We start from the raw sequence: 12,860 nt of genomic DNA, 5'->3' as shown, positions 1-12,860 counted from the left end.
TAGGGGGATAAACCTATATTTCAAGTTTCATTGAAATCGGATAAAAATTGTGACCTGTAGAGTGTCCACAAACAATTGTGGACGGATGTGGGCGTATAATAAAACAGATGTATTTATGAAATTATAACTCATGTCCTCTTGTGCACTTATATTCGTCTAAATACATTTTCGCATAAATTATCAAATAGTACTACAAAAAGACAATTCACAACACAGGTTTAAATATTTTCATAGTTTTAATTTTTTATATTCAATTAAATTAAAGATACTTTCTCATGAAACTAGTTATCGGTGGTTATTTCCAATAAAAGTATGGCAAATTTGGTATATATGGAAAGTATATAGACACCCAATCTTACTAAAAAAATATAATGGATCACCCAAAAAACACATATGGGGCAAGCACTGGGAAAAAATGTCAGGGTATCACCAACTGGCAACCCGACGGCTTATTGTCTACAAGCTTGACATAGAAGATAGGGAGAAGTTGTTATTTCTAGATGGAATGGTTAGGTGATTTTGGGAACATTGAGGGGTGTAAACATATAACAGACTCTGCAATTAAACGGCAGAATTTAATTCAAGAATTTACTTAGGCTTCAATATGAATGATAAATGGACAGTAACTAATGACAAATACATTCTGAAAAATGGACCCTCCCTCAATCAAGTTAGGTGACAAACATGGCTTCTAAACATACATGTAGCTTCGGGTATCTCCTCGGGAATACACAGTTTTGAGAAGGATTTAAAGCAAATTTTTGATAGATTAATTAATTTGAATATGTTTTTAGTCTAAATATATCATCAAATCATACAGTTAGTACGTGGGAAGGTATCTTTAAACATGCATTATGCAAGAGCTAAATCTGCCTATTGCAGGTCTTTCTTTAGGCTTGAAATGTTTTCTAAAGTATTAATTAGACATTAATTAACTGATCCAGGCCTTAATCAACTCACGATGACATCAGATTTCTCCGATATTAAATAGATTAGAATGGTTCAGCGATACTTTGATTTAATCAAATATGGAGGATGGAGACTTAGCTTCGATCAACCAGTACGGTGGTTGAAATTATAGCACACGTCTGTCAAACCTTCAAAGGCTAATATCTTCGCTTGCAATAGAGTAATTTGAATGAAATTTTCAAATTATTCATTTTACATCGACTTTCGAACTATTATAGCAAGAATGGCTAGTTCTTTATCTAAATCTTACATAATGTATCTTTAACAAATATTATACAATACATAGAAAAGATAATATCAATATACAGTGTAACAGCTGTAACTTATATTTCATCAGATAAAAATTTGCGTTTTTTAGCTGTGTTCATGTATGGTCTATGAACCCATTCAACATCAGCTGTTGCTGTGTTTTCAATTGTTCCTTGTATAATTTGATATATTTTCATTTCCATTCTGGGCCCTACTTCTTTCAGTTTGATTTCTTTTCCTTCACCCTTTTCATACACATGATGTCTAAAGGATATAAAATCATCATCATTAATAAAAGTTACTATCCTCTTACTGTCTTCTTTTGGAACAGGAAAAAGGTATTTCAAAATACTTTGTACCCTATTTCCCAATTTTGACGAAAAATTTTGAAATATAAGATGTGGAAACGCTTCAGACATGGTTCCTACTTCAGGTATATCGTGACGCATAATCACATTAAATAAAGAAAAGTAAGCAGTTGGTCCATAAGGCAAATGACACACAATCAGTCCGACAGGTGTACCTCTATGTTCAGAAATAATGACAAGATCTGTAACACTGTTTGCTCTACATGCTTCAATCAACTGTTTTATATCATAGTGTCCGCGATTAATTCTCTGGCTATTCGGGAAAAGCAATTTCACTTCTTTCGCAAATTCTTTTAATTTGGAACTGGGGTCTCTTGCTGTGGTAACAATGATTTTAGGGTCTTCAACTCCAGCCCATTTATATTCATCATCAACATTAGTTGTTGCACCTTCTCCTCCTTCGTCATCCCACCCTATGGTTTTCTGAATATCAATAGCATTTTCTGCCAACTGACTAGGAATTCGTCGATTTTCATCAAGCGATTTTTTTATCGTTTGCTTGTTTTCTTGGATTGTCCTTAGTTTATTTTCTTGTGTTTTTCGATAAACATATTCTCGTCGCAAACGAGCCTGCCTTCGTAGCATCGTGAATCAATTCTGTAATCGGTCAGTTTGTTAATATTATCATAACAATCTGAAAGGTGAAATGTATTAAAACACAAAACAAAATCCACGTGTTGTCTCAATACTGTTTAAAATGCGCATGTGTAGTCCGACTTACTTTGCTAGATGCAATGACTCTCGCAGCAACCGGAACCTGTTATGCTCTCACGTCATTTTTGACTTGTACTTGATTTAACCATTTTCCTCCCCGATGATACCGCCTCGAAACAATGCCTTTTTATTAAAAATTGGAAGATAATGTAAATTCCGATACTCCAAAAATACAATAAAAATGCAATGTAAAAGAGAGAGAGAATTGCGATAAATAGACGCACTGTAAGTGTATTCGGTATCATGGAGTAATTTATAATTTACCTACCCCAAACAGCAACGCGTTAATAAGTTATAACCTGACTGTATCATCAAGGTTATGTCTGTAGGCTATTCGTTGTAGGGTGGAGCACGCCCATACGATAGGCTTTGGTAACAGAGACTGCCGATGAAGTGAAGGGCTATGGCTTTGTGGACACAAAAGCCGATTAAAGGGGTGCTATTAGACATCACAGGAGTTTTGTATGAAAGTGGAAATGGGGGCGGAAACGCAATAAATGGTTCCATTTCAGCCGTTTTAGAGTTAGTAAAGAAACAACCCCTTTCTCTTTAAAGTAGCTAAGTCTCTAACTCAATATCATCCAAAGTCTTACACGTTGAAAACACGAATTATTTGTCAATACAAATCAACATTGATGTTGTAATCTTACCGGGAAAAGGTACTCATGGTAGGCTTCTGACAATATTTAAGACAAAATAAACATTTTACCGTAACCATTGGTACACGAATCATGTACCATAGTCATACTCATAGTGCGTTTCAGCGTCATTTGTAACAAGTGACCAGAAAGAACGAGGCTAGACATATTCAACAACCGTGTGACGCCATATATCTTATCTGGAGAGCATGCGCAGTAGACTGGAATAACCAGAAGCTAGAAATTGGCATTCAGTTGAGACTTATGCCGTATTTCGCTGGACATAACTGATTTAAAATTAGAGTCAAAACGGAAACAATTGAATGTAAATCAGTTTATATACAATCAGATTACATTATTATATGCGTTGTGACCCATTTGGGTCAATTTCTAGGTCCCAAATATTAGCAATTTAGCTCCATTAATATTCAATATTCTCCAATGTCAACTCCTTACCATGGAATAAGGTCCAAGTTTTTACTTGACCGTTCTCGGATCATTGCTTGTAGGCTAGGCCTACTCAATAAAAACATGATGTGGTTTTCCGATAAATCAATGTTTTTTTTGTGCGAAACAACATTTTTTTACTTTGAATAAAGGTAGGATCAAAAGGTAGTGACCTGGACATAAACTCAATTTTATGTCAAACGAGAGACTAAGTCTCAAATTATTAGTCAGACATTTGAGTCTATGACGTTTATTAAAAAAATCGTTGACTCGACTCTCGAATTGGTGATAAATAGTGAATATTTTTACGGAGAGTTCCTAAGATGATCCCTGACAGGCTTTAGGATTGATATCGAGCATTAAAAATTATCATAAAAGTAGTTTCAAGAGTTATTGAACCCGACCCATTGTTGATGTAGGCTACTTCTGAAAACTACATAGTTAATAGTTACTTGCTGATAAACTCTAATTTAGTATCATTAAACATACATTATGCAAGCGCTAAATCTGTCTATTGCAGGTCTTTCTTTAGGCCTGAAATGTTATCTAAATTAACAATTAGACATTAAACATACATTATGCAAGAGCTAAATCTGTCTATTGCAAGTCTTTCTTTAGGCCTGAAATGTTATCTAAATTATTAATTAGACATTAATTAACCTATCCAGACCATAATCAACTCTAGATGGCATCGCTAGCCTGCGATCTTTAGTGGATTGTGCGCCGATTTACTGCATAACTTTCCTTCACGATTTATAGATTAAATGGTTAATCCAGACTATGCTGTTTATCGTACTGACTATAGTAATGATGATCGAGGCTAGGCGGAAATTTCAACTGCTTAGTTCTTGGTTCATAGTGGATCAATTTGAATAAAATTTTCAGCAAATGGCCTTTACATTATCTAGTTTTTAACTATTATAGTGAGAACTGCCAATCCTTTATTGAATCTCCCATAATGTATCTTTAATTAACTTATCTAGACCATAGTCAACTCTTGATGCAATATTTAGCGGATTGGAATAGATTTATGAAGGATAATTAAACGTAGAAATGGATAATCAAGACTTTGTTTTTTATCGTACCGACTTTAGTAATGATGATCGAGCGAGGCTTGTCTAACATGAGTAATGGTTTGGGCCTGTATTTAAGAAGCTACTGGGCAGAAGTCAACCTTTAGCTGGCTGGTCACCTCTGGCTTGTAGTTGTGGTTTCAATCCCTGGTATGAGCATATGTGGCTTGGAGAGACCCCTGCACGTGCGCTAAGATAATAAAAAATGAAGAGGATGTTAATCACTTAGTACAACAACAGAAGCTAACCTTAGGGCCAGTCACCAGCTCAGTGTTTTAACTTTAGCAGTAGGCTACAACAAAAGTTTGTTGGCTATGAAAATTCCTCAAATAAATGAAATCAGGTGTTCTGACTTGTGCATGACATGCATAATCACTTACGTGTAGTTCTCAATATTCTGGGATTATTCTGTTAAATACTATGGGGTTTTTTCTGTATTCTCACAGGTTAAATAAACTTGGTATTCCTGTTAGATTTTGTACAAATGAAACCCAATGTACAAGAAGGAAACTGGTGAAAAAACTACATGAACTTGGGTTTTCAATGGAAGAATCTCATGTATTTCCACCTATACCAGCAATGTGTCAGATTCTGAAAAAGAGAGATCTTAGACCACATACATTAGTATCATCAGGTTTGTCATACTTTGAACAAAGAAATAGATTAATTACCCCCTGTATTTTTCACAATTACTTGTTGTATGGGTTTGGAGTTGAAACCCTGATAATATAACATCGGAAAAACAAATGTGGTTTAAGGGATGGGATGACTGAATGGATAACGCGTGCACGCTGTATCATAAGGTTTGTCATTGAGTCAGTTGTCGTGGTTTCGATTCCCCGGATGTACGTGACAAGGAGTAGCCTGTCCAACCTTGTGGGTTTTCTCCTGGTCCTCCGGTTTCCTCCCACTGCTAAAGACCCCTATGCACAAGCGAATTATTGAAATAAAATTAAACCATATGTTAGTCCCAAAATGACTTAGTTTGTGTCAAGTGGACGTTAAACCCCATTTCTCTCTCTCTTACAAATGTGGTTTGCAAGAATACATCTTTGACAATTGAAAACATAAAAAGTTTATCCAGTTTTGAGATTTTTATCATGATTCTGAAAATAATTCCAAGATGTCATATTTGAGCCAGTATATGCTACAATGCCGGCTGACATGTGGATTGGCACACATTTGACCAGGAATATGCCCAATCAGACATTACAAACTTGTGCTTTATATACATAATACAATACAGTAGCGGTAAAGATGTCAAATGGCAATGGCAAAGACAAAAAATAGCCTCAAACAATCCAAGCATGAATGGAGAATGAAATGTGAAATAATAACACAAAAGGGATACATCGCCCATATCAAGTTTTAAAAAAAAGCTGACAACCACATAAAACCACAAACACACTAATAAGACTCTTCCTTCGTCAGTGTGGATTGTGGACCAGTTTGATGGGATGGAGGGGCGATAAAAGTTATTTTATATCCATATCTGATAATCAATGTTCCCTTTTTCAGCTGCAATGGAAGACTTGAGTGAAATAGACTGTTCCAATCCTAATTGTGTTGTGATAGGTGATGCCACAACTGAATTAAGTTATGAAAATTTGAATAGAGCTTTCCAAATGTTGATTGCAATGGAAAATCCAATTTTATTTTCATTAGGAAAGGGGTAATTAATCCATTTATTGTTTTATATTTCATCTATTTTAAAGCAAAAATAACTGGAACATTAAATTAATGTGATCGTAAGAAGTTTGACATAAAGAAATGAAATGATGTAGGGTTTAACATCCTACTGTTCTGCCCGGGGAGCGTCAACCTAGCTGAAAAGTGTACCAATTTCTCCTATATGGTATCAGTGCATGCATATCTGATATCATCAGAATGTATGTCTGCCAGGTATCTGGTGGTAGGTGTGGTATTCCATGCATAAAATGCCATGGCCCCCAACCAGTGATGGGATTTCAAAAATTTTCTTGTCAGACATTTTTACCGAAAATAAAGGGGCATAACTCTTATTATTTAAGCAGGCGATTTCCGACCACAATTAAAAACCATGTGTCAACAAAATATTCAAATTCGTACGTAATGAAAAAAATAGGTGCGCCTCGTTATTTTCATATTTAATTCCCGTCAGTATTCAAATTTATGTCAGTAATATTCCTACAAAATTATGTGTTGTCGTAATACGATAGAATGAAAGCCTGCTGACTACTGTCGAACTGTACTTTTGTTCTAAATCACCTACAAAATTACCGTACTTTTCAGGGTAAAAGTCGAAACTTTTTTCAGCAGAAGTCTGGCATTCCTCTTATTCTACGTTCTGACTTCTATACGGATGGAAGTAGAAAAAAGACAACCAGAAATTCTTTTGGCAGTGACTGTCGCTCCACGATAACAAGCCAGTGACATCATCTGCTAAATAATAGCACTCGCACACGCTATCGTGTAAAACAATTGACTACTTACATGTATACTATTCCAATCAAAATATTTGTCGACATTTCTCAGCTTGTTTATTTCTTCTTTTTATTAAACATAAACCCCATTCAAAATATCATTATAAACCCGAGAATATGCCATCAAAATAGAATCTTTCCTCCGACATGATAATAGTCACGTACCACATGAAAATCGTATAGCAGTTGAACCGTACATCTTCAGGCATTACAAAAACACTCTGACAGACATTTCTAGTGGTGGGGTACCCCTGACAAAGTTATGTAATTGCCAGACATTTGTAGTGGCGGAGTATCCCTGACAAGAGTTATCTAATTTCCAGACCACAGCTAGGATAGATTAGCTGACATTTGTACCACCTAAAACAGCCAGAATGACCACTGCCAGAGTTATGGCCCTTGATCACTTTGAAAAATCTTGTGGATGATCTAGAGGCTAAATTTATACACAGTGTTTAAGGTCATGAGACAAAGTAGACTATTGATTTTCAACGATTTCTGATAATTACTGAAAGAGTTATGGCCCATGATCACTTTGGAAAATCTTGTGGACGCTCTAGAGGCTAAAGTTAATATACACAGTGTTTAAGGTCATAAGATGAAGAATCTTACTGAATTTCCAATAATTACTGCCAGAGTTATGGTCCTTAATCACCTTGAAAAATTTTGTGGATGCTCTAGAGTCTAGAGGCTCACGTTAATATAAATTGTTCAAGATCATAAAAAAAAAAGTCGAAACAAATTCTAATGATTTCTGATAATTACTAAATGGGTTATTACTCGTAATAAAATTTTTTATGTGTTGTAGACGTTCTCCTTACTGACAAAAGAAAATATATGCGACAACCCTTTGCCGCACGACTTAGCTGTTGTGGGCGTATGTTTCTTTGCTTGGCAACCTATCTTTTATTAAGACTTCATTCTTTTGAGAGGGGTTCAATAGGCCATGTTTGTCATTCCCATTCATTTATGAATAAAATATTGTTTATAGACAATATTTGATATTGACACTATCTCTTTCCGGGTCGTCTCTGATTGGTACAAATAATTTTCGGTCAGAATTGCTCAAATTAACTAGTGTACAAAATTTAAGACTAATCTCAGATTGCTGAGATACAAGTGTTGTAAGTCTAAATTAACAAGTGGTATAAAATAGGTGTCAGTGGTTTTGGGGGCAGATCATGACAACAGATTTTTTGGGTGTGAGTTATAAGTGCCATACAAAACTAGCTATCCCTATATTCCATTATAAACTTGGTTCTTTTGAAAATTAAAATCTAAATGCTATTTCTTTGTATTAAACTTCAGATTTTTTGCAGAAAGTATTATAAAGATGCTGGTGAACTGTGTTTAGATGTTGGTTGTTATATGAAAGCATTAGAGGTAATTATAACAATTTGTATAAATCAGCTTGAATTTTATTTACATGAGATATTACTTTCATGAAGATTGTATTTTCTGATCGATATCGAAGGATATGGAAAGAGATAGCTTAAAATAACTGGCCGGTGAATGCAGTAGAGTGTAGCACCATGCAGTTGCTGGCTAGATGTGGAAAATACACGGGGAAAAATCCCCACATCCAACGTGTAATGCATACTCTCTCTTCTCTTCTACATATTTTAATAGCCTTGTGATTGTCTAGTATTTTTAATTGTTCATTGACTTTTTAAATGTCCTTTTCACGTTGTGTATTCTCTTCTTCTCTCCTCAGTACATCAGTTCGTTTTTACATTTTATATATCAAGCTGCTTACATATGATACAATGCAGAATAGATTACAATAAAGTCATTCTCTCAAACCCCGTCCAGCCAGACTTGCTGGGGCATGTCTGCTGATATAGAATGCTCAAAGATATGATGGTCTTGTAGCTTTGGGTTTTGGACCTTCAATTATCTAATTGGTCAAATATGACGTAATTAATTATAACGATTGGTTAATTAGCCTAATGACATCGAAAACCACCCTTATATGGGTAGTGGAAACTTACACCAGAAATTTCACACATATCTGTAATTAACCTAGAATTGAATGTTTACCAAATTATAACTCTTTTTTTATATGTCATCTTATCAATCATTCACTCATTTTGATTTAAGTGCACATGAGACAATATGACTTCTATACAATGTGTGAATCTAATAATTAGCCAAAATTCTAACAATCTTGCTACAAGAGGCTACAGTTTTTGAGTGATTTTATTTTTAAATTTGGTGTAAAGCATTGGGGTCATGAATGGATGAAACTGATTGATATTCAATTCCAGCAACCTTCCATTCCAGAGTTACGCCCCTTTCCCGAAAGACCTGTGAACGCGATAGAGATCCACCCTATCTTCAATGTAGTTTCTGTATTAAGCAAAAAGAAAAAAATATCCATGATTTTGAAATTACAATTTCATTTCAGTATGCTTGTGATATACAAGCAGAGGTTGTTGGGAAACCATCATCAAATTTCTTTAATGCTGCTTTGGAGGATATGGGTGTCGAAGCCTCAGAGGTTTGTTCTTTTTTTATTTTTTTAATTGTTATACTTAATTTATAAAGAAAATGAAAATTTTGACAAATATTTCTGTGGCTAAGATGACAAAGTTGTTTGTGGGTATATTTTTCTTTTCTTTGCCTGACAAAACATATCCCTGGAAACAAATAAAGTAGTACAAATGAGTATAAATGAGCAAAGTAGAATATCACCATTGTGGAAGTAGACCTGAGTAGTATTGACATGTTTTATTTGCCTTAGCAGACTGTTTCATCACTCTCTTTTTGATCTCCAAATAGCATGTTTAAACCATTTCAAGAAACTTAAGGTCATAATAAAATGATGTAATTGGCATTGTAAGAAAGATACTTGAACACTGACTCACATACCTTCCTGATATAAATACTTTATTTCATTTTATTTTTGTTTTATTTTATTTTCTTACCTTACTTTTTCATACCCCTGTAAGGACTGTACCATTTGCATGGTGGTGGAATTTACTGTCCAGATCTGGTCAAAAGTATGCCCCTGTTTAAATTTTGTATTTCAGATAGTAACAGTTTATATTTAATACTACCTACTATGCGTTTCTCTTGTTCTAGTTTATGAATTATATAATTGCAGACTGTGATGATAGGTGATGATATCGTGAATGACGTTGGAGGAGCACAGGCGTGTGGAATGAGAGGGGTTCTAGTCAGAACAGGAAAATTTAGGTACAAAAAAGCGTAGCAGTCTGTTTAGTTAGAAAATTTGTCATTGTTACTTTAATAATTAAACATTCTCAATAAATCCTCTTTTAATAGTAAAATCATTCAATTTTATTAATTAGAATAAGAAATTGTTGTACCAAAATAAAAGAGCAGACATTCTTTCATAGTTCTCTACTGGTAAATACATCAAGTTGATTAATAAAGATAATTAATATAAATGATTATTTTCAGACCTCAAGATGAACAGCATTCCCAAGTTACACCTGATGGAATAGTAGATAATTTGGCTCAAGCTGTGAAATTTATTATTGAATCAAAGAACTAATACATTATAAACAGAGAACTTATGACACTCAACTACAGCTATACGCCAATGAATAATTTCCCTCTAATCACTTATACATTGGAAATGTACAAAATAAGAACTTTTGAAGTGAATCAACTGATACAGTAATTTACAATCTGTACACAGAGCTATCAAATTACATTTATATTCCAAGTTACCCTTGCTAAGGTAATTTCTGGACTTGATTGATATGATTCTGAACTTGATTCGTAAGATTCAGATTAAACATCATAATGTTGTGAGCTAGTCAGAATTAATTCCCCTTAGAATATGTTGCTTCCATTTATCCATAACAACTTTTATTGTATTTTCCATCTTGCATGTACACAGAACTACTGGTCAATTTTTTTACAGTTTTACATGCCCACATTTAATTTGGTTAAAAACAAAGTCAAGGGTATCACAAAACCATCCTTTATAGGATTTACTATTTCATAAGTGTAAAAACTTACTTCCTTACATTGTGATACCCATGACTTTGTTTTTAACCACTCCTCCTGCTAGTGTCACTGTATCAAGTTAATTATGTCTTGGATCCCATCAAAATCTATGTTACCGTATTCACATGGTTTTGGATTCCTCTGTCTGATTTTTATTTGGATTCACATTTAATTTGAACTTATATTGTTGTCACCACTATCCTCAGTCCAAAAATATCTTATCAGTATCAGGTTTTATACACATTTGCGGATATGTTTTATTTGGTTAGAAGGGAGACCCCCATCAAAATTATTAATTTTTGATCACCTATTTCTGAATCTCTCCCAAATATAGGACAGATCTTGATAGAATTTTGTTTAATTTGAAATTTTACTCATTTGGCATGTTTTGTTTTGGTTGTAATTTGACATTTGAAGGAGCTAAATCACTAATATTTGGGACCTAGAAATTGACACAAATTGGTCGCTACGCATATAATAATGTAATATGAAAGTATATAAACTGATTTACATTATATCATTTCTGTTTTTATTCTATTTTCAAATCGGTTATGTGCGACGAAATATGCTAGAAGTCCCAATCGAATGGCAATCTCTAGAGTCTGGTTATTCCAGTCTACACCAATAGTATTTATTGTGCATGCTCTCCAGATAAGAACATGGTGTCACATGACTTTTGGAATATGTCTAGCCCCGTTGTTCGAGTTTCTTGTTACAAATGGCACTAAAACACATTCATGTACCAATGTTAGAATTTTTATTTTGTCTTAATTATTGGATATCAGAACAGAAGTCCATCTTTTCCTGGCAAGATCACATCATCAATGTTAAAATTAAATTGACAAATATTTTGTGTTTTCAATGTCGAAGACTTTGGATGACATTGAGTGAGTTAGAGACTTAGCTGCTTTAAAGCTTTCAGCTTTATTTGCATAAAATGAAAGAATTTCTGAAATTTGGATTACCTCAAACAGATCTGTTTGGAATGTACTGGTGATTAAATAATTTAAAGTAATTGTTAGTATATATGTAAGTCATTAGAACTACAATTTTTTTTTAACTAAGATCTGAAAAGCCAAATGTTGTTAAAAATATTTTATGAAAGCTCACTGAACACCAGAACAGTCTTGGAGGGTTTTTTCTGTTTTATCTTTGAATGTATGGAAATCAGTCATAAATGTTATTTGATTTATAAATTTCATTACCAGTGTGTTTTTCCTTTGAATGTGTAAACACCAGTCATAAATATTATCCTTGTAAATTTCAAATATTATGTGACTATTGTTATAAATATTTGATTCATAAATTTTATTACAAAGATGGCAGTCATTAGTTACTTGCACATTTATCTTTTTATCAATATTTGTATCCTATTCCTAATGCCTTTAAATATCTTCAAAATTAATATTGTTTAAACCAGAAATAAAACCAGGAAATTGAGGTTGGGAGATTCTGAGATAATTATTTGATTGTACATAATGTGTAAATAAAATGTTAAAATTTAATTTTTAGGGTTTTAAATCTCTTTATTATAATGATTATATTGCCACCTTAATCCCGCTTCCAAATGTTGTATGAGCTAATTCAGTTTGGGAAAGTGAGAGCCAAAACAACAATATTAATAAAGATGACAGAGGTTTTCATTAATCGAAATATTCTTACAGATGCATTATGTAAGATTTCTATAAAGAGGTGATAGTTCTCATTATTATAGTTAAAATATAGATAATGAAAAGAGAATGAGCAGAGTTATCACTGTTTGAAGCTAAACCATTTTAGTTATGGAAGATATCAGCATATTATTTTGTATCATTTTTGTTATGTATTGTGAAACTGCTTTAATTAATCGAGTGATTTATAATAAATAAGAAAGATTAATTTGTAAATGTTTAACTTTTTATTAATAGCATAACAAATTTTGGTCAAACTGCTACTTGTTTTAATTATGAGCTGCAATTC

General features: G+C 33.5%; 2 protein-coding genes across 4 annotated transcripts; one reads left to right on the top strand and one right to left on the bottom strand.

The window, feature by feature from the left end:
- Positions 1-217: 217 nt before the first annotated feature.
- Positions 218-2,289, bottom strand: LOC126816574 (U3 small nucleolar ribonucleoprotein protein IMP4). The gene has a single exon (XM_050543250.2). The coding sequence runs from the start codon at positions 2,169-2,171 to the stop codon at positions 1,293-1,295; it is 879 nt and encodes a 292-aa protein (XP_050399207.1). The 5' UTR covers positions 2,172-2,289; the 3' UTR covers positions 218-1,292.
- Positions 2,290-2,377: 88 nt separating this feature from the next.
- LOC126816578 (phospholysine phosphohistidine inorganic pyrophosphate phosphatase) lies at positions 2,378-12,406 on the top strand. Of its 3 annotated transcripts, none has more exons than XM_050543258.2 (7): positions 2,378-2,525; positions 4,905-5,092; positions 5,977-6,130; positions 8,240-8,303; positions 9,328-9,420; positions 10,027-10,118; positions 10,347-12,406. In XM_050543258.2, the coding sequence occupies exons 2-7, from the start codon at positions 5,002-5,004 to the stop codon at positions 10,438-10,440; spliced, it is 588 nt and encodes a 195-aa protein (XP_050399215.2). In that variant the 5' UTR covers positions 2,378-2,525; positions 4,905-5,001; the 3' UTR covers positions 10,441-12,406. The 3 variants fall into 3 exon arrangements, with proteins under 3 accessions (XP_050399215.2, XP_050399212.2, XP_050399213.2); XM_050543255.2 differs by lacking the exon at positions 2,378-2,525 and adding an exon at positions 2,549-2,822; XM_050543256.2 differs by lacking the exon at positions 2,378-2,525 and adding an exon at positions 3,010-3,263.
- Positions 12,407-12,860: the final 454 nt, after the last annotated feature.

This window comes from Patella vulgata, chromosome 3, assembly GCF_932274485.2.
Source record: "Patella vulgata chromosome 3, xgPatVulg1.2, whole genome shotgun sequence".
Taxonomy (NCBI): domain Eukaryota; kingdom Metazoa; phylum Mollusca; class Gastropoda; family Patellidae; genus Patella; species Patella vulgata.
The sequence above is the reverse complement of the archived record's forward strand: the minus strand, read 5'-3'. Positions and strand labels throughout refer to the sequence as shown.

Coding starts and splice junctions, on each gene's coding strand:
- LOC126816574 (XM_050543250.2), bottom strand. CDS start 2,171: ATGCTACGAAGGCAGGCTCGTTTGCGACGAGAATATGTTTATCGAAAA.
- LOC126816578 (XM_050543255.2), top strand. CDS start 2,704: ATGGCTTTGTGGACACAAAAGCCGATTAAAGGGGTGCTATTAGACATC. Junction 5,093..5,976: donor ACATACATTAGTATCATCAG/GTTTGTCATACT, acceptor TCCCTTTTTCAG/CTGCAATGGAAGACTTGAGT. Junction 9,421..10,026: donor TGGGTGTCGAAGCCTCAGAG/GTTTGTTCTTTT, acceptor ATATAATTGCAG/ACTGTGATGATAGGTGATGA.